The sequence below is a fragment of the Camelus dromedarius genome, chromosome 6, assembly GCF_036321535.1.
Source record: "Camelus dromedarius isolate mCamDro1 chromosome 6, mCamDro1.pat, whole genome shotgun sequence".
Lineage (NCBI taxonomy): Eukaryota > Metazoa > Chordata > Mammalia > Artiodactyla > Camelidae > Camelus > Camelus dromedarius.
In genome coordinates, this window is record NC_087441.1 from 63,888,744 (window position 1) to 63,911,772 (window position 23,029).

Sequence of the window (23,029 nt, forward strand, 5' to 3'; positions counted from 1 at the left end):
AAACACGTAAGATTTCAATAACATGCAATTATAAAGTATATTCCATGTATTATATAAAAACTGTATATGATTATATACATGTCAGAGGACAAAATACTTGCAAACTTTTATTTAAAAAGCTATGCCAAAAGGAAAAAAGTCAATTTAATTTTAAAAATAAAATTTATTTGAAGATGAGGTTTATCTTCAACATGAAATATTTGAACAATGTTATTACATCTCCCCAATATTCTTTTTTACCAAGGTGGTCTTACCAAAGAAACTATATCCAACAAAAAATCCACCAGTAAGCAGAAATTGGTTAGCTGTAACTCAGATGACTCACTACTATCTCCAGGCCCAATCTGAAGTCTGGCATGCAGTGTCCTCCTAAAAGGACAAAATTCACTTTATCAAGTATACTATCAAGTGATGTGAGTACATGTGACATTACTGTCTTTTTAATGAGAGTCATGTCAACATTGGGAGGCACAAAGTTATGTTCTTGTGATGAAGTACGTTTCTTTCCCCCCATGACACTTTGTGCCTCTGCATGGAAAATTCCCAAAGATGCCTAGGCTTACGCTCTCTCTGTAACTCCCACCTGAACTTCCAAGTGTTCTGGATGGTTCTCCTTTTTGGTATTTCCCGTTGCTACCATTACAGATCTCATCTCCTAGCTAAAATGGATTATTTGCTGCTTGATTTCTAACCTCAGTGCCTTTGTTCATGCCAAATTGTCTCCCTGGATTGTTATCCTCCCCCAACCTCATTCTTTCATATCCAGAATGCAGCCATCCTTCAGGGTTTTAGATCAAATGTTACCTTCTCCAGGAACCCTCTTCTGATCCAAGTAGTAGAGATCATTCCTCCAACATTCACATTAAATTATATTAATCCTATGTGACCATACACTGCCCTACACTCTGAAGACACAAAGTTAAGAATATGATGCAGTCCCTAGTCAGCAAGAAATATAGCATAAAGAACTAATGTAACAATATCACAGTGTAGGAGAAGTTGATAATAATGGGAGATTCCAGGGAGTCCTAGAAGGCTTCTGAAAGGGGGTGACCTCCATATAGGACTTCACCAGGTGAGCTAGGGAAGAATATTTCAGAAGAAATAGCATGAGTGAAGGCTTGGCAGTATCACTGATGGCTCAGTTAATGTTGTTCTGATAATAGTGCAGGTTAGCTAAAGAAGGGTGTATATTTGTGGAAAAACAAAGTGGAAAACCAAGCCAGGGCCAGATACAATTCCTCCACATTCTTACCACGTTTTAATCTATTAAAGCATCTGTAACCTTTAAGGTCTCTGAAGACAGGGACTGTGTGTCTAGCAGAATGCTTTTTGACTGGGTGTTCAGTAGCTGCTCAATGAGTAAACAAGCAATTTTCTAAATCATTAAAGGGATGAATGTTTTACATTTTTAAAAGACTTCTAATCTTGAGATCATAACTGCTTACTTGTTGACTATATGCTCCTGAGGCCTGAAAGGTTAATCTGGGTCTAAGAGGATTTGGTCTAAAATCCAGACAGAAATTCCATCCAGGCTCACTAGTAGTATTAGGTTTTCAGAGCACTTCTGAAGCTTACGTCTTAAAGGGTGGATGACAATATCGCCTGGTTCTATGTTTGTAAAAACACAAAAGTGACCAAGGAATTTTTTTGCTGTCCAAACTGAGGATCATTTTGTCAAGTATCAGTCACAAATTTGCTATTTTTCTCTACAACAAAGAAAAACTGGATTATTATAGATCGGAGAGGGAAAATCTTTCATCTATGCTGGTGAAGGAATAACTCATCTCTAGACTCTTTTTCAAATCTGATTATATGTGCAATGATCCTGTATTCTAGAGTGATATGGTAGAGATAGATTATGACTATTAAATAATTAATAGTTGTCAGTAGTAGTAGTAGAACGTATAAAAGAACTTCCTTTCATTAAAATCAAGAACTTAAAAAAGCAAAGATTGGCTCTGGATGCTATTAAATTAAAATGAACAAAAGAGTTTAACATACCTACAACATTCTTCAAACCAACGTGCAACATAATCCCACATATAATAAGGCTCAAAAGAATTAAAGAGAAGGTTGGCAGTTTTAATCAGTTCCGCTGTTTTCTTATTTTCCCTTAATTTACTAAAAAAAGAAAAGAAAAACAAAAACTGATAAATACCAGTATCTACTTTTTCAACTTTAAATTTGCAGGCAATATTGTTAGGGTAGTAAATACTCCTGAAATATTTGCTAGAAAACTTGCTAGTGAGAATGCTGCAGCAAATACTTTTTATCTACTCCCAGTCTATCATTTTATGTGTAATTTTTCCAAATTTGAGTTTTCTTAACTCAGTTGTATCATCAAGATCAGAAATTAACCTTGCAGAAGAAAAAAAGCTGTGCTTCCAGCAAAAGTACAGTAAGTTCTTTTTGAACTATTTTGAGTGCCTGACTGTGAACTTGGCATTAAATTCCTTTGTTTCCCTTGGCACATACAAACTGAGCAGTGATTTGATTCTGACAGCCTTGATTCTGAAAGAATTTTGTCTGCTTTCCTTTACTATTCAGGATTTGCCTGAGAAAGGTTAAGTTTATCTTGGCGAGTTTCAATCAAATTATTATTTTTAGTTTGAAAAATAGTAACAACAAAGAATACCGTGAATAGCCATTACTACTGAAATTCCTTCCAATAACTTTATCATTTCAAGTGGGAACCCTTAGCCTATTAAATACCCACCTACCTATCATCTCCTGTCACCCTCAACAGTTAAAACAATTTTTTTAATATACAGTCAGGTACTGTCAACATAACTAGCATGTTAAAGTACAAAAGGCTACTTAAATACTCCACGGGGTAAAATAAATTATCAGGCAGCATACAGAATGAATACGGAATGAAACAGAGCACAAGGATAGTCAATATTAACTTCTCAAACAAAAACTACAGGGGATTATATTTATCAGAAATCAAAAAAGTCTTAAAAGACTTCAATATATAAAAGTATATTTTAGGAAAGCCCAGGTTATCTCCAAAGTCTCACCAAGGTGACACTAATAAAGTGCAAATTAGGTAAAATAAATTATTAACTTGGATCGTTCATCATACCATAGTGGTAGATGAGATTGGAAAATAGGTAGGTTCCTTAAAGTAGAGAAGAAATGAAAAAAATAAGACTCTGTCAGCATGTATCTACCACTGACTTAGGATATGCAGGGCTGAGGATACAGGGCTTGCCCCAGGCATTAAAAAAATCTGTATCTGATAGAAGTAATAACCATTACTTAAAAAAATTACTTAAAGAACCCCTGGTACCCTTTGATTCACTTAACTCTGAGTTCAAGTTTTTTCTGATCCATGAGTTTGTTTCCTGAGTGTCTCAAGTCACTGAGAAGCACTACCCCATGCAAACAACCAGGCCTGGTTACCAAGCAAGGTACAAACTTTCATTATTAAGTGACATGTGGCAGCTAATTTCTTGTGAGTTTGCTAAGTGTAAATAAATTCCCTGGAATCTGTATCTTCACATTAATGGCCAAAATTTAGTCTTCTAACCTAGTAAGGCTGAGAACCAACCCTAGAAGGCGGTGGTTCCCCTACATAGCAGTTGTGCTATAAATGCCTGTTTGAAAGGTTGGTGCAGTTAATTATGAGAGTTAATATTACCAAAATATAGTGATATTTTAAAACAAATTTACTAATTCAGAACACAAACTTCATATAGCAATGTTTACTTTATGAATATTAATAAATAAGGATCTTTCTGTCATGCTTAATTTTTTGGTAATCCACCTGCTTAACTGAGCATGGTCCTTGCAGAAGGGTGGGTCCATTTGAAGATCCAATTCTGCTTTGCATTGAGAATATAATGTTCTAAACACTTCAATTAGAACATCTTCCAGAATTACAGGTCCTAAAATTAATATACATATTAAATTCAATAATTAATTAACATCGACAAATCATGATTATCCACAAATTGGCCTAATTAAAACATGCTTTAAAACAACTATTTTGAAAAAATGTTTTTTTTTCCAGAAGCTAAACTCCACATTCTGAGAGACTAACAGTAAAACAGTAAATAACTGAACAAATGTTTATTCAACTGCAGGCTGACTTAATAGAAATTACAGAATCAGGGAAATTGGTACTGTTAATAGCTGTGTTAGCTTAGACAAGTTATTTAACTTCTTTGAGCTAAATTTAGTTTCCTCATGAAAAATGAAGACAATAATAGCAAACTTATAGGACTGTCACTGCAAGGGTTAGGAAAAAATTTTGTAAGATGGGTAGCATAGTTCCCAGAATATAATGAGTATTCAAGAAATGCCACTTATATTGCTATTATTAATTTAAATAATACAAAAGTGCACAAGGCTAAATTTTTTTGCTTTGAGAGATGCCAATCTCCATAAAAAACTTCCAGAGCTTTATCTATTATCACATAATAGCTAAAATAAACTCAAAGCCATTGGTACAACTCAAGTTATGCTTACATTTTAAAATTTTCATCTTATTTTAAGAGTTGGTGAGAGAACATGCATATGTGCTAAAACATCTGCATATAAGTTAAGAAAATTACATACTTTATTTTATTTTATTGTTGCTAATATTTAGTTTTCCTTCATTTCTGTCCCAGGTGCCATAACTAACTTCCCAGTAGATCTAACACATGAATACACAATGAAGAAAGGGAAAGCACACAAAACAAACGGCATGTGCGGAACAAAGTTCAGGGATATAACAAAAATACTTTTTTTGCCCAAGTCCTTGAATTCTGTGAACTATGATAGCCATGACTGATCATAAATGTATCAATTTCAGTAACTTAATCAGGATGATGAAGAGCTTAGTTACAGTGACTCCTCCACATGTATGTAGTACAGAGCAGATATGCAATAACATATCAGTTGGATGTACATTTATGTCTTCTTAACATTCTAGAGTGAATTTTAGGTAACAAAATTATTGAGAACCTGTATTTAAAGGCCACACCAAAATACAGCAATTTTTCTAATGATTTTATTTTACTTTTATCATGAAACAATAGAAAACAACCACATGCGATCTTATGCATAGGACAGTATATATTACCTAGCTCAGGTTTGTCCAGTAGACTGATCAAAATACGGAAAGGTTTTAGATCCTGCATTAAAGTGCTCTCTTCTCCAAATCCATTCACTTGTAAGATCCCTACCATTGCCTTTAAAAAAGAAAAAGTACATTAGTCATTTAAGCAAACAGACTCAAATATTTGTTTCTGAAGAAAAATATTTTTATATACAACCATACGTAAACAGAGATTTGTATCTCCTATTGCTTTTCCAAAGCTCTTTTGCTGAAGTTAACTTTTTTCCCTCTGCTAGGGGAAAAAGAAGTTATATTCATTTGTCTTGACAGAAAAAAAAAGAAGTGCTTATATTTCCTCTAGAAAAAAATGACAAAATTAAAGAAAATCTAGAAAAATAAATTCATGAATTACTTGATTGATTCCCCAAAAAATAAAACATTCCCTCGAAAGTCAGCATGCCCCAAATTATGACACATTATCCCGGCAGTATTTGCTATAATGTGATTACTTTCCCATTACTTTCTCAGTTTATTTTGAGATATCTTGAATAGATATAATTGAAGCAAAAATAATATGAAGTAATCCTATGGGTCATTTTAATATCTCCATCACAATAGTAGTTTTACCACATTTAGATTCCTGTTGCAACCCAGATTTCCCTGGAATACCAGAGTTAACAACACTGGTTCTGGCCCACTTTTGGAAAGGTGCCAACTTTCATAGGTCAGACAGGTTAGAAGCTGCAACTATGTTGTAATAAAATAATGAAAACAAAGTTAATGGGGGAAAACAAAAAGATTCTGGACTTACCCAAAAATGAGTCTAGCTTACCATTCATGACATTCATTTTATGGTAGGCATTTGCTTGTAACAGTCATTCTGAGGAAATTTGTGAGTCTTGTCTCCAACTCTTAACTGTGATTTAATTCATTTAAGGCAGAACTTTGTCTTACTTGTTACTTGTTGAGTAACTGTACTGGTCACAGAGTAACCAAAAGTACAATGGAAGCATCCATTACCTGAACCAACAATTCTTTTGAAAAGGTAGTGAAATAGTAAGTGGCGTGTTCTTCAGGATTACTGTGTCTTGTGCTTCTGGGTCCTATGATAGCACCGTTGTTATCAAAACCTCCATGGAAACGAATTGTAAAATAAATTAAAACAGAATTCTTAAAACTGTTCTTCACTAAAAACCAAAACAGCAAATATCTCAAAAACAGCACTAAACACTTACCAATTAGAGCCCAATCAATGTCAGCAAGAGAGATCATTTTAGATAGTTTAATAAAGGGAAACCAATTCAATACATAAGTGAGTATCATAGTATACTTCCAGAATTCATCTTATTTTTTTCAATCTTATAAAGAGTGAAATAACTGAAGATTCAAAAAATCTAAAATAAGTTACATTGTGTCTTCTCACGCTAGGCAGTGAAGAGTTGTGAAGACTGGCCAAACACTCACAAAAAGTATGGAAGAACAAAGTTTACACAGTATCTTACTGCCTGAGTGGGAGACTGGCACCATGTGTGGGACAGCAGTATGAGTCCTGATTCCTTTTGAAGTTTTGGAAATTATGTCATTATTTTGATTATTAATTTACTCTTCTTTGTCTACATACTTATAGCATAACAGCCTCAATTTATAAGGGGAAAAAATCTTATCAAAGGGAACACGAACCATGGATTAAAACAGCTTCTTCGACTAACAAGCTTTATGATTTTTTCACACAATACACAATCAATCCTGTTTTCATTTTCCATTTAAGTAAACTTTTAGTTTCTTCATTTTGGACAGATATAAAGTTGATAATACTTATGTATGGAAATTTTCCCTTCATCCTTTCCCAGCTGAGACCACACACATCAAACACCTACCGAGAAGCCACGCGTAAAGTCTTCGGTTCAGGGACATATCCCTCCTTAGCACTACGTGAAGGGCTGCTGACAAGATCCTGATCATATCTGGTCGAGTGGCCTGCAGCAGTTGGGAAAGTTGGGAATTTCGTTGTACTTAATTATATACAAAAATATATTAATTTTTTTCTCCTTAAAAAAACAATACCTTGCAATACATTCAGAACTTTTAGGCTTATGAAGTACTTTCATACAATGTTATCTCATTTGATCTTTCACATGCAGGAATTATTACTTCCAGTTTATTGATTAGGAAATAAGAAAAGTTAGGGAACACAGCTACTTAGTCGCATGGCTAAAACTACAACTGAATTATTTTAACCTCCATTTTCAAGTTCTTTAGCCTATCTCGTATTAGCAAAATCTGACATAAAACAAGGAAAATGAAGGAAGATGGGACAGATACCAGACAACAGTAAGCCTTTAGTTTTTCACATTCACAGTGGTGTCAACTAACTATAAACTCTTTAGAAGTTCACTATCTTCATCAATTCCAAGTCTTTCATTTCTTGTTGTTGTTTTTAAATTTTATCTTGTATTTCAAACATAGAGGACTACAGAAAACAACATAATGAACCCTTTTTGTACCCATCACCCAGCTTTAATAAATCTTAATTTTTTTTCATTTTACTTCAGATCTTTTAAAGAGAAATAATTCAGTTTTGTCTTTGCCTCTTTCTTAATAGCCTCAATTACATGTTTAAAATATGTTTTACTAAAGGAATATCATTTTAGGTAAAAGGGTTAAAGTTAAAGGAAAAAAGGCAGTTAATTAAATTGCAGTCAATTTTAAGAATATTACTAGATAATCATGGTAGAACAGAATCTTGGCATTTGAGCATTAGAAGATAAGGCGGAAATCAACTAGTCTCATAACCACTTAAGAATAAAGCACCAGAGCCTCAGGGGGCCTCAGACCTAAATGTCTGGTTAGTGCCCTAGATAATAAGAGAACGATCCTCTCCTTAACCAGATTAGTCAACTTTTTACTGCACCACGCTTCTTAACAGCTTTAGAAAGGGATTTGCCCAGCTTATTTATCTTAAAGGAATCTCATAGAAATAACTGACATATGACAGAACACAAATTATCAACAGGTGACAAAATATGACCACTCATCAGAACACAGATGTCTTCTACTAACGTAAGCAATTCTCAACGGCGATCCCAGACCCCTGGGGATCCCTAAGACCCTTTTAGGAGGTCCACAAGGTAAAAGCTGTATTTGTAACAATACCAAGATGTTATTTGCCTTTTTTGATGTGTTAACATTTGCTCCGATCATGCAACAGTGGGTAAAACTGCTGGCATCTTAGCACAAAAAGCAGCAGGACCAGCAGTGGCATCCACTGTACTTGTAGTCACTGTATTTTTTATTGTCTGGTACTTGCAGTAAAGCAAAACAAAAAAAGAAAACAAAGTCAGTTTCACTTAAGAATGCTACTGATGAAACAGCAAACATTTATTTTATTAAATATTGACCTTTGAGTCATGGAGATGATGGAGATCTCCAGGAAAAGCACTTGTGTGACTGGGTGAGTTGAGAGTTAATTACCAGCTTTCGTCACAGAGTACCACTTTTACCTAAAAGAATGACTGATTTGAGCTATGATTATTCAGGCTTGGACACATGGCAGATATTTTCTCAACAATAAAGTCAGCTTGTCCCTTCAAGGAAAACAATTAATATTCCTTGTTATAAATAATAAAATTTGAGCTTCCAAGAAGAAATAGAATTTTGTAAATTTATATTCGACTTGAAATTACATGACTTCAATTGGTTTGAAAGCTTCCCAATATCTAAAAACTTTACTGATGTAATTAGTGGTGACTGTAGTAAATGTGACAATTTGTTGTGTTAATACCTGGGAGATCTGCATAATTCAGTAAACCAACATTTTCAAAACAACTCATCATGATGTCATAAAAGCATGTGCGGGAAAAAGATTCAAAGTGTAAGACTGACTAGTGGATTTTAATGAAACAGACTGAAAAGTTCATTGATATGATACTAGCTTTCATATTATAACTAATTTTTTTTAAAAAGTACAGCTCGTTGAATTTTGGTGTAGTATCAAAGAAGAATACACTATTTTAAAAAAGACTATTAAAATACTCCTTCCTTTTTCAACTGTATCTGTGTGAGAACAAGTTTAATTTATATACTTCAATCAAAAGAAGAAAATCACAACAGAGTGCAGAAGTAGATATGAACATTCTGCTTTCTACTACTAGACCAAACATTAAAGAGACTTGCAAAAACATAAAACTATGCTAATCTATAAAATACAAGCAAGAATAAACAAATGGGACCTAATGAAACTTAACAAGCTTCTGCACAGCAAAGGAAACCATAAGAAAACAAAAAGACAACCTACGGAATGGGAGAAAATTTTTGCAAATGAAACCGACAAAGGCTTGATCTCCAGAATATATAAGCAGCTCATACAACTTAATAAGAAAAAAGTAAACAACCCAATCCAAAAGTGGGCAGAAGACCTAAACAAGCAGTTCTCCAAGGAAGACATACAAATGATCAATAGGCACATGAAAAAATGCTCAATATCACTAATTGTCAGAAAAATGCAAATCAAAACTACAATGAGGTTATCACCTCATACCAGTCAGAATGGCCATCATTCAAAAATCCACAAATGACAAATGCTGGAGAGGCTGTGGAGAAATGGGAACCCTCCTACACTGCTGGTGGGAATGCAGTTTGGTACAGCCACTGTGGAAAACAGTATGGAGATGCCTCAAAAGACTAGGAATAGACTTACCGTATGACCCAGGAATCCTGCTCCTGGGCATATATCCAGAAGGAACCCTACTTCAAAATGACACCTGCACCCCAATGTTCATAGCAGCACTATATACAATAGCCAAGACATGGAAACAGCCTAAATGTCCATCAACAGGTGACTGAATAAAGAAGATGTGGTATATTTATACAATGGAATACTATGCAGTCATAAAATGACAACATAACGCCATCTGCAGCAACATGGATGTTCCTGGAGAATGTCATTTAAGTGAAGTAAGCCAGAAAGAAAAAGAAAAATACCATATGAGATCACTCATATGTGGAATCTAAAAAACAAAAAGACAAAAAAAAAAACCCAAAAAACAAAAGCATAAATACAAAACAGAAACAAACTCATAGACATAGAATACAAGCTTGTAGTGGCATGGGGTGGGAAGGGATAGACTGGGATTTCAAAATGTAGAATAGATAAACAAGATTATACTGTAGAGCACAGGGAAATATATACAAGATCTTATGGTAGCTCATAGAGAAAAAAATGTGACAATGAATTATATACATGTTCATTTGTAACTGAAAAATTGTCCTCTACACTGGAACTTGACACAACATTGTAAAATGATTATAAATCAATTAAAATGTTTAAAAAACTATGCTAATCGATTGATTTTTCTAATGTGTTGGAAATAGCTTCATAAAATATTATTTTATACTAATGTGAGAACATTGTTATTATTTTTAAATGAATTGGTAAATATTTTAAAATTTGTCAGTTTTTTAATTTATAATGATAAATACAGACAGATCTAACTTACATAGCCAAAATAATTTTTAGGATTCTCCATATTTTTGAAGAGTGTAATGGGGTACTGAAGCCAAAAAAACAGCTAATCTATCTAACATCAGATATGTATATTATAGATTTTGTTGTGAGATCTTGAAAAGTACTAATGTCTTCCAATCTAACTTTGAGAGAAAAACTACTCTTAAGAAAGCAAAAAGTCACTTCTTGATTACTACTGACATCACTACATATTTCTAATATGGAAAAAAATTCTATTACAATTTCAAAGGTCTTACTTCTAGAGATTAGGGTCAACTTTCCATAAAATAAGTAAAAAGAGTCTAACAACTCATCAACTGCTGAAGCTCTTTAACAGCAATCACTCTTTGTGGGATAATGTAATGAAGGCCCTCTTAAATTACAACTGCAATCAATACCTGTTATGAGTTTATTATATGCAAGACATGGAAAGAAGGAATGTGGGAACAAAGATTATTTTGTCATGATCTTTATTCTCAGGTAATCTAGTAATACGGTATAGTAATGGGGGAAGAGTGTTAGAACTGGGTCTGGATAGAGTATGTATCTTTAAAAAACATATTCAACATGGCTATAGTAGGTAAGGCTAGAGACAAATCTTCTTGGCTGGTAGGGATACAGAGGCGGTAGAATAAGAAAGTACGAAGGAAGCTCAGGTTGAAAAAAGGCTGAGAAACACTAGGCTAGTGACATTACATTGTTCTCCTCAATTTAAGTCTACCATGACTTAATTTCTTAGATCTTGCTGAATCATCTATCAGTGTACAGAAAGACAAATCATGTTGAATGTCTGGAAGGGAAGAAAGCAATGGGAATGCTTAAAAGCTCAATAAATTTTTTCAATAAAGGGTGAGATAATAAACATTTTAGGCTTTTAAGCCACATTCATTTCCTTTGGATATTCTTTGTTTACTTTTATGAGCATTTTAAAGAGTAAAAAATCATTCTTACCTTGTGGGCTGCTTGCCCACCTCTATATTGGTAAGTTTAGACTACACTGATATGTCCCAGCAGGCATTTCTGTGAAAAGCCAGAGGCAGAATGAAGGCCCCTGGCTTCAGGATGGAAAGTCTCAAAATAGAAACTAGGGGTGGTTTATGTCCCACCCCTTTAATACACTGTTCCTATTATTTGGAACAGCATAGGCAATGAAGTGTAAAATCCTTTAATTATTAATCCAATTTCAAACTGTATAAAGAAAAATTAAAGCATGGCCAATCATAGCGAATATTCACTATTTACTAACCACAAAACCCCAAGTAATAGTCTTTTCCGCTAATTTTAGAAACTTACTTTTCCAAGGTAAAAATTCTCCACCTCTTACTACTTATGTTAATTATATAGTTCTACCATTCTGAACACTTACACACTGGTGCTCTAAATCACCCCTCATCAGGGTTTAGAACATAAAATAATTTAGATCACTTCCTTAAAAATGAGGACACTGACTAAATTAAGTTCCAGTTTCATTCATGATTTGTTAGCTGTTCTCATGCAATGAAAGTACAGCTGACCCATGAACAACGAGGGGTTAGGGGCGCTGACAGCTACCTGCAGTCGAAAATCCAAGTCTAATTTGTAGTCAGCCCTCCGTATCTGCAGTTCCACATCCCTGGATTCAACCAACTGTGGACACAGTACTGCGGTATTTGCTACTGAAAAATGTCTGTGTATAAGTGGACCCGAGCAGTTCAAATCCATGTTGTTCAAGGTTCAAGTGTACCAGAGAATGTCACAGTGACTAAATATCTGGCTTTCAAGTTACAGCCAACTCTGCTAAGGGTCTGACATACATCCTTGAAATTACCAAACCAAGAAAAGATTACAAGAGGAAGATAACCACTGGGTAGAAGGCCTGGGTCTCAGTCTTGGCTCACTCAGAGCTGGCAATGAACACAATAGCTCTTGCTTTTTATAGGTTAGAACTTCTTTTTTTTTAAAGGTATGAAATAATTGATTTCATTTTCCATATTCTTATCCAAATCAATAAAGCTTATTTTCCCCAATTCCAATCCTTAAAAAAGGAACTTGTTTTTATGTACTTACTGGTTTATAAAACAAAAGAATCCAACTTAAATCCAAATAAAGAAAATAACTACACATCAGGAATCTATGAATTTCCAAAGGATGCCTTATATTGATAACAGCATTAATGTTTTACCTGACTCATGTGGAATGGAAAACAGAAGAGTATGAGGTCCAGCGTGCTTCTCTGTACGAGTACACTTGAATCCTGCACTGAAGTACTTACTGCTTCTACCTAAAATAAGAGAGTCTTTAGTATCTATTGTCTATTACACTGGAAAATATTTACCATGAAAATGTAACAATGCTTCATTTTCTCCAAAAAATAAAAGCATGCTTCTGAGCTTTCTTTTAAAATCACTAATTAAATGTATTTACATTGTTTTGAATAGATAAATACATTATAATGGTTTTAAAAATAAGAGTACATAGTCAAAGGTTCTCTACCATGTTTCCAACCACCCAGTTTCCTTTTTGCAAGCAACCAGTATTACTGGTGAATATTTTCTGCAAATATGATTAAATAAAAACATGCATGCATATATCCCAAACTTTGCCTTTTTCATTTAATATATTCTGAAGAGCTTTCCTTAACACTACATAAAGAGCTTCATTTTTTTTTTTATAGCCAAAGAAATGCTTCCCTTCATAGGTAAATCTTAATTTATTTAACTAGGCTTCTAATGCTGGACATTTATATTGTTTGCAACCATTCATTATTGTAAATAATGTTGCAATATAGTTATGTAATGTACAAACACACCTGTAGGCTAAATCCTTCAAAGTAGACTTGCCAGATCTTGGGACATATGCAGTTGCAATTTAAATAGTGTAATGCTTTCTCTTAAGGTTATGTATATTCATAGTCTGACCAGCTATGTGTGACAATTTGTTTTTCCTGTTTATCCATGCATTTTTTGTTTTTGCCAATTTGATATATGAAAACTGGTATCTTATTAGAATTTTAAAAATTATTTTTATTTCCTTTAGGTTAAGTACCTGTTCAAATCCATTTTCCTACTTGACTGTTAATATTTACTTATTTATAGTAGTTCTTTGCATAATAAAGAGGCTAGTCCTTCGTAGTAAATAGTTTACCAATTATGGCACTTGTTTTTTGAAGAAATTTTAAAAAATGACTTCTTTAAAGCTATCATGAAGTCATTAAAAGGAAATGCAACAATACACGTGGAAAATAGTTTGGTAGTTTCTTATAACCTTAGAACATAATTTAGTAGAAGAAATTGTAGGAGTAAGTCTATTTGACCTTAGATTAGACACTATTTCTTAGGTAATATCTAACACCAACAGCACAAATGATAAGAAAACAGATAAATGAGATTTGATCAAAATTATAATTTCTGTGCTTCAAAGGGCACTATCAAGAAAGTGAGGAGATAATCCATAGAATGGGAGAAAATATTTTTAAATCATACATATGAAAAGAATTTAATTCCCAAGTATATAAAGAACTCCTACAACTCAACAACAAAAAGAAAAATAACCCAATTTAAATAATGGGCAAAGAATATGAATAGACATTTCTCCAAAGAAGATATAAAAATGGCCAATAACCACAAATATGTTCAACATTATTAGTTATTAGGGAAACTCAAATCAAAATCACAGTAACACTTCACACCCATTAGAACAGCTATAATAAAAAAGACAGCCATTAACAAGTATTGAAAAGGGCGTGGAAAATGGGAACCCTTATATATTGCTAATGGAATGTGAATTAGTGAAGAAATCATTTTGAAAAACAGTTTGCCAGTTCCTTAAAAAGTTAAACAGAGTTACTATATGACCCAGTAATTCCACTACTAGGTGTATACCCAGAAGATATGAAAACTTCTGTCTACGCAAAAACGTATACATGAAAGCTCATAAAGAATTATTTATTAAATTTATTTAAAAAGTAGAAGCAACCCAAGCTGTAATCAACTGATAGATAAAATGTGTTATGTCCATATGATAGAGTTTTACTCAGCTATAAAAAGGAATAAAGTATCGATACATGCTTCAACATGAATGAATCTTGAAAATAGTATGGTAAGTAGAGAAGCCATTCATAAAAGGCTACGTATTATATAATTTCATTTATTTGAAATGTCCATAATAGGCAGATCTATACAAAGAGAAAGCAGATTAGTGGTTGCCAGGGACAGGAGTGAGGAAGAAATGTAATGAGATTAATGGGTATGGGGTTTCTTTCCAGGGTGATGAAAATGTTCTCAAATTAGATAGTGGTGGTAGTTATACAACTCTGTGAATATTTTCAAAACAACTGAATTTTAAAATTCAATAGGATAAATTTCACAGTATGTGAATTATCTCAATAAAGCCATTACTAAAAAAGAGTTAAACACTTATCTACCATATGAACCAGGAATGTCATCCCTAGGTATTTTCCAAGAAATAAGAACATATGTCCAAAGAAATAACTGTATGCAAATTTTTGTATTAATTTTATTCATAACTGCCCCAAACTAGGAAGAATAAACAAACTGTGGTACATTCATACAATACTACATAGCAATTTAAAAGAACTACTGATACATGCAAAAACACGGATGATTCTCAAGTGTGTTACACAAAGTGAAGGAAACCAGACAACAGCTAAAACTGTATGATTCTATTTATGCAACATTCTGTAAAAAGCACAGCTAAATGAATAGAAAATAGGCCAGTGTTTACAAGGGCTTGTGAGTGATTAATCACAATTAAAAAAATTTAAAAAAAAATGACCTTTGAGTGTTTGTTTTTGACTCCTTGCTCATTTTTAAGGGTACAACACTATAGAGATAAAAGGTTTCCTCCTGTTCTTAATCTTGAAGTTAAAAACTATAAGTAAGCAATCAGTGTGATTTTTGCAACTATCTTTCACCATCTGCTTTAGTAATACAACCTCCTGCACAGTCCCATACAGAATATGGTTATCACTTTGTCCGAAATTTGTCTCTCCCATGAAGAGAAGCTATGATCCAAGAGAAGGTCCACTTCAGAATAACAGAATGAATGTGACTATGTTAACAGTGGTCTGATCAGTTAGCAAGAAAGTAATAAAGATCATTTATTTGCTTGAATAACAGATGATGGAGATAATACGTAAATAATAATTCCTTTTCCACGAAAAAATTGAAGCTTTTCGAAATAATAATTAATAACTATTTTGGTCTTTAAGTTTCCTTGATTAAAAATGTAAGCTCCATGAAAAAAGGAACTTTGTTTGTCAGTACCTAGAACTGTGAGTGTGTCTGGCTATACAGAACTATTAGTTACATGAGCAACCACAAAGAGACCTACCATTAGCTCAATATCACTGCCAATTATATAAAGCTGATCTTCCATGGAAAGCTTCCTGTTCAAATGGGCGAGAACATACGTGATTCCAGGTAAACGCACAGCAGGACTGGTGAGAAGACTCCCCCAGAGGGCACTGTAGAATGCTGACTGGTCCACTGCTGCAGCCACCTTTTCCAGGAGTGTGTTTGTTCTGAAGGACAAAATAAAGTGGTTTAAAAAGGGAAACGTTTAGTTTCACTTTGTTAAACCTAAATCATTATCCTCTTGCAGAATGGTATGAAAGCATCTGGGCCATGGTCACATGTTCCACGCTGGACACAAGTGTGACAGAAGATAGACTACTGAGTCAGAGAACTGGATTTAAGTCCTGGCTCCACCATTTACGAGCTGTGTAATTTAGGGAAACCAGTTAATCTTTCTTCAGTTCAGTTTCCTCATCTGTAAAATGAAGATAACAACAAAAACGCCTCCACAAGTACCATCTACCTCAGTGGGCTAATAAACCCATATACATTTTAGTTCCTACTAATCTATAGCAGAACTTATCTTCTGATTTTCTACAAAATCTTAAAGGATATTCCTAAATATTTCCTTCTCTTTGAAATCACATTATGTAATTCACAACATGAATTAGACCTATGACAAAATCAAACATGTATTATTGCCTTATTAAGACCTACATTTAGAGATCAGTTACTTTTCATTTGTTTTAAACATAAGATAAACAATGTAATACACAAAAATTTATTACATTGTCATAGCAAACAGCAAAACATAATGCTATGGTCTGAATGTTGTGTTTCCTCAAAATTTATATGTTAAATAAAACCTAACCCCTCAAAGTGATGGTCTTGGAAGGTGGAGCCTTTGGGAGGTGCCTAAGTCATGAGGGTGGAGTCCACATGAAGAATAGTGTTTTTATGAAAGAAATCCCAACAGAGCTCCATAGCCCCTTCTATATGTGAGGACACAGGCAAAAGTGTCTGGCTGTGAACCAGGAAGTAGGTTTTCACCAGAACATGACCATGCTGGCACCCTGATCTTGGACTACCAGCCTCCAAAACTATGAGAAATAAATTTCTGAATTTATTTCTGAATTTCTGAATTTTTGAAAATGAATTTCTATCCAGGTTGTGGTATTTTGTTACAGCAGCCCCCAAAGGACTAAGACACATAACAAGATAAATCATAGAAATATCACAGTCATAAATATCATTATTCAATTTCTATGTTAAATTTTTAATTGTAACTAACAGTTATAAAATGGTATTGAATCATGCTTCTCTTAGGAGAATTAATATAATAATGTACTTGAATAAATTATTTAAAATCAGTAAGTGTATTCATAAAAATAAATTTCACGTTTTCTATTTCTGCCACCTTAATTCATAATTTCCTTCTTGGTAAGAATATCAGTAATATAGATATTAAAGATACTTAATGCCATCAAGTATTGTTTATCACTATTAACTTCCAAAGAAATAATAAAGGATTAAAACAGATCAAATCATTTTCTTTGAAGAGTTAAAATATCAAGAGTATCATGTAAACAGCTATTGAAATAGCACTGCCCTTGGTGCTAGGCCATTTTCCACCATTAACAATTTAAAAATTGATGGCACATGGCCCAATTACCCATTCTTATTAATTTAAATATCCTATCTATTGTGTTAGTATTTTAAATTAGGGGTTACAATTTTTGGAGTGACATATGAGCTAGGCCCTGGATTAAGTGATTTCAATATTACAGTAACACAATGAAATAAGTATCATGCTTTTTTATAGATGAGGAAACTGAATAAAGTTCAGAAATGGGGAAAAGTTTTCCTAAGCTCACACAGTGTTGAACCAGGATTTGAACCCAGTTCTTCCACCTCCCAAGTCTGTGCTCTTAATACCTAGCTAAAATTTCAGTGTGATACACAGACTAGATGTACTACAATTAATTTTTTTGCTATGGAAATTGGAAATCTTCAGGTGATACATTGAAGTGTTTAGAATAATTAGTTTCTATGATACTAATTATTACTGATCTAAGGATGCTTGCTGACAAATCCATGACTGATTACTTAGCTGCACAGTAACAGTACCATCTTACCTCTCATAGTACTCTGATCCTTCTTCTAAGCCAGGAAGAATACCAGTTAGCAATCCTTGTAGACCAGGCTTCAGTGTTTTACCCAAAGGCAGATAATACATCTCATATAAACTGAGCAACGTTGGTTTCACTGACATGGCAGCATTTGCAAGAAGAGGAAATAGTCCAGAACTATTCAAAAACAAACAAACAAAAGCAGGGGGCAAAATAACTACAAAATATTAATTCATATGTACCTACATGTGTGTATAAATCTTTTATTTTTTATGACATAGTAACTTATAGTGCTCAGCTTAAAATGACATCCTATATAGTGATGACTTCTATATCCATTAAATCAACCCAGGTCCTCACCTGAGCTTCACAGTCATAATGCAAGTGGCTACCTAGCTGTTTCACAAGGTCTTCAAATTTCACAGCTCATAAACAGAATTCTCCCTCTTTCCCCCACAAAAACCTGATCCTTCCCCTGTAATTTCCATTTCAAAATATGGCATCACTGTCTACCTACTTGATCAAAAGCTATACATCTAGGAGTGATCCTTGATTCTTTAAAAAAAATCTTCTACTCTAACTTGCAATCAGTCAAGTTCTCTCTCCAAGTCATTCTTCTAGATATTTTTTGGATACAATAAATTCTCTCCATTTCCACCGATATTTCCTTAGAAGAGACCACCATCATATCTCAATCATCACATCTTACCAAGTACTGCTTTAGTATTGCCCTGAAGCAGCTGTTCTCAATAAAACCTTTCACTGGTTTCCTGTTGCCTTTAAGGTAGTCTAACTGCTAAATGTGGCTTTTCACATCTTGCTACTATATAACTATATACCTCTGCACAGCCCTTGTATGTTCACCAATTTCACTCCTGCATCCTCTGCTCCAGCTACATTGAAGAATTCCTCTCAAGTTCATTTTACAAACTTTCATGCTCTCTTTAGTGTCCAGGCCTTTGCACATGCTCTGACAGATGTAATTCCTGCTCCCTTACATCCTCCTTGTTATCTGGATGATTTCTAGGCTTTCAGGACTCAGCCTAAGCCGATTCCCTGAGAAGACTGTCTCTTAATTAGGCTAGGTTACACTCCCTATTTGATGTTCCCGTAGTATCCAATACTTACTTATTCTAATAAGGAATTCTGTTCTCATTAACAATAAGTAATTCTATTGCTGTGGTAATAATAAGTAATGCTATTCCTCACAGTAAGAGGAACCATCAACAAAGTGAAAAGACAACCTACAATCGGAAAAAATGTTTGCAAACTATGTATCTGATAAGAGGTTAATATCTAAAACACATAAAGAACTTGTACAACTCAATAGCAAAAAACCAAATAACTCAATTAAAAAATGGGCAAAGAAACTGAACAGATATTTCTCCAAAGAAGATATATGAATGACCAACAGGTACACAAAGAGACTCAACATCACTAGTGATCAGGGAAATGCAAATTGAAACCACAATGAGATATTATCTCATGCCTGTCAGAATGGTCATCATCAAAAAGACAAGGGATAACAAATGCTGGTGTGGATGTGGAGACAAGGGAACCCTAACCCTTGTGCACTATTGGTGGGATTGCAAACTGGTATAGCCACTATGGAAAACAGCATGGAGGTTCTGCCAAAAATTAAAAATTCCACTTCTGGGACTATATTCAAAGGTAACAAAAACACTAACTCAAAAAGATATCTGAACCCCTATGTTCACAGCACCATTATTTATAAGACCCAAGACACAGAAACAACCTAAGTGTCCATTGATGGATGAATGGATAAAGAAGTTGTGGTATATATAAAAAATGGAATGTTATTCAGCCATAAAAATGAGGAAATCCTACCATCTGCAACCACAAGGATGGACCTTGAAGGCATTATACTAAGTGAGATAAGTCAGATAGAAAATGACAAATACTCATGATCTCACTTACATGCAGAATCTTAAAAAAAAAAAACCAAAAAAACCCAAAATCATAGAAAAAGAGGCCAAATTTGTGTTTTCAAGAGGCAATGGGTGGGGGAGGGGAAATTAGAGGAAGGTGGTCAAAAGGTACAAACTTCCAGTTATAAGGTGATTAAGTACTAACGATGTAATGTAAAACATGATGACTACAGTTAACACTGCCATATGATATACAGGAAAGTTGTAGGAGAGTAAATCCTAAGATTGTTCATCCTAAGGAAAATTGTTTTTCCGTTACTCTTTTCTTCTTACTGTATCTAAATGAGAAGATGAAGTTAGCTGAATCTACTGTGGTAATCATTTCACAATATATGTAAATCAAACCATCACACTGTATGTCTTAACCTTATACAGCAATGTATGTCAATTATTTCTCAATAAAACTAGGAGAAAAAAAGTAACTCTAATAGGTAATTCTGTAATACTAGAAAGTAATTACTCTGTAATACTAGAGAGCATGACTCTCTCTTTATATCCATATCCTAAGGCCCTAGAACCAAGTCATGCACTTAATGCTTAAAAGATGAATTAAGAATCTGTCTCGTTACCAGTATATACAAAAAACAGAGGTCATCTAGTGGGAACTCCATCAACTTCCTACTTTTTTGTCTTCAATTTTAGGTACAGTGTGACTTAAACGTACAGCAGCAGCCTCTTCACAGCTACCTTCCTCCAGCTACACTGCCCCACAGCCCACTGTCTGCCTTTGCCAGGGCACAGCTTTACCCCCTGTCCTTTTTCTTTCCCGTAATTTTTTTCTTCCTCCACTGACATCTTTACACTTGATCTTAGCTAAAAGGCTGAGAAGCGATCCTCCACTGATATCTTTGCCTTTCAACACATTGTGCTTAAATCTTTCCCCACTATTCTAAAAAGAGAACAAATTATAACAATAACAACAAAATCCCAAAACCTTTATCTTAACTACCTACTGGCTTGAAGACGCCTTCCTATTTCAACTTTTGAGGAAAAAACAAAAGCCCTTCCCCATTTATCACCTCCCATCTGATCTTCAATCACAACACTTCTACTTCTTTTTCAAACTGTTCTCAATACCGTCACCAATGTCTACTAACGGCTGGATTCAATCGTCTATTTTCAAAGCCTATTCTGTTTCATTTGCCTGTAATATTTGATATTATTAACCGCAACTTTCTCTCGAAACTCTTTTCCCTTTTGGCTTCCAGGTGAGTTCTGTCTCCTGTACATTTTCTATCTCTGATTCTTCCTGTTACTTTTCACTATTTTCCTCCATCTGCCCTTTAAATAATGTGACTCCTAAATAATCAAAGAATAGTCTCATAACTCCCCCCACCTTATTATTCACAATGTACTGGATGACCTCAATCATTTGCTTGGCTTCAACTACCGCCTAAATGCTGACTTCTCTAAAATTTTTCTTTAGCCTGAGGTCCACATTTGTATTACCAAAAGTTTACTTTAAATGCCCATTTAAAATTTTAAAGTATTCAAGTTGAATGTCTAGCTTTCCTAGTAACACTGTGTACTGTATCACATTAAAAAAAATTAAGCTTAAAGATGCAACATGGTATTTCATTATGCAATAGGTTATAGAACTTTAGAAGTATTTGTATTTAATTATGTTAAACCTTAAGATTAAATAAATTACCTAACAAAAAATAAGAAGTCCAACATTAATATAAACTTTAGTTTTTAAATTAGCTATACTTCTAAAAAAGGATAGAATAAGAATATAATTTTACTCCATAAGGTTAGAGAAGCAACAAATGTGCTTGATTTCTTTGCTGGGGTTGTGTTGTTATTAGATGCCATGCCTTAGGATTTTGCTGTATTTTAGAGGGAGAATATTCTTCCAGAATTCTCGTAGTAATAGAGACTACTCAATATTTGTCCAAAGCTATTTTACATTATGATTACACAACAAGAACCTAAGCAGACCTTTTTGTCTGTCTGCATAGTTTATTCATATTTAGTTATAATGTTATTTCTTATAAGAAGTGGAGCAAAGTGATTACTAGTTACTATCAGAATGGTCTTTCATGACTATCTTAATCATTTACACTGTTTCTTCAGCTATATTGTAAGCTCTAGGAGTCTATGAATGGGTTTCTTTTTTTCATCATTATATTCCCTAGTGCCTAGTACAGTACCTGCCTCATGGTTGGTACTCAATTGTATGTTGAATAAAATGAATAAATGTCATAAAAAAATAATTTTACTCTGTAAGATATGTGTGTATAAGAATGTCTGCTACTTAATAATGATACTCAAAATTACTATTTTTATATAATATACTGCTAATAAAATCAAATATACTGCAACTTTGTAAAGTAACTTTTTTATATAAGTTTTTATATTATATGAAATGTATTACCTATTAGAATTATTTTTATAATATCAAAGTATAAAATAAAATATTTATTGTTATATAACAGTTTTTAAATACATTTTTATATATAATTGGACACGCATATGCAAAAGAATGAAATTAGACCCCTATCTTATACCACTCACAAAAGTAAACTCAAAATGGATTAAAGACTTCAACATAAGACCTGAAACTATAAAACATAGAGAAAAAGCTCCTTGACAATGGTCTTGGCAATGATTTTCTGGGATATGAAACCTCAAGTACAGGCAATAAAAGCTAAAAAACAGAACAAAAGTGGGACTACATTAAACTAAAAAAAGCTACTGCACAGCAAAAGACAATCAATAAAAAAGGCAACCCATGTAATGAGAGAAAATATTTGCAAACCGTATATCTGATAAGGTGTTAACATCCAAAATATATGAGACTCATACAACTCAAAAGCAAAAACCCAAATAATTCAATGTAAAAAATGGGCAAAGGACGTAAATAGATACTTTTCCAAAGAAGATGTTCAAATGGCCAACAGGTATATGAAAAGGTGCTCAACATCATTAATCATTAGGGAAACACAAATCAAAATCACAATGAGATAGCATCACACACCTCTTAGGATGGCTATTATCAAAAGACAAGAGAGAAATACCAGTGAGGAAGTGGAGAAAGGAAAATCCTTGTACTTTGTTGGTGGGAAAACAAACTGGTACAGCCACTGGGGAAAACAGATATG

At 33.7% G+C, this 23,029-nt stretch overlaps 1 protein-coding gene across 14 annotated transcripts in view; it reads right to left on the reverse strand.

Annotated features, from left to right (window-relative positions):
• DOP1A (DOP1 leucine zipper like protein A) overlaps window positions 1-23,029 on the reverse strand; it is a 93,982-nt gene that overhangs the window by 45,315 nt on the left and 25,638 nt on the right. For 12 of the 14 annotated variants that reach the window (XM_064486917.1, XM_064486913.1, XM_064486920.1 and 9 more), the window contains exons 4-12: window positions 17,983-18,153; window positions 15,881-16,074; window positions 12,715-12,809; window positions 6,928-7,027; window positions 6,071-6,180; window positions 5,075-5,183; window positions 3,773-3,893; window positions 2,005-2,124; window positions 255-369 (exon numbers count right to left, since the gene is read on the reverse strand). In XM_064486917.1, the coding sequence (XP_064342987.1) occupies window positions 255-369; window positions 2,005-2,124; window positions 3,773-3,893; window positions 5,075-5,183; window positions 6,071-6,180; window positions 6,928-7,027; window positions 12,715-12,809; window positions 15,881-16,074; window positions 17,983-18,153 (1,135 nt within the window). Of the gene's footprint in view, window positions 1-254; window positions 370-2,004; window positions 2,125-3,772; window positions 3,894-5,074; window positions 5,184-6,070; window positions 6,181-6,927; window positions 7,028-12,714; window positions 12,810-15,880; window positions 16,075-17,982; window positions 18,154-23,029 lie in introns of those variants that run through there. The other 2 variants (XM_064486911.1, XM_064486922.1) reach the window with 2 other exon arrangements.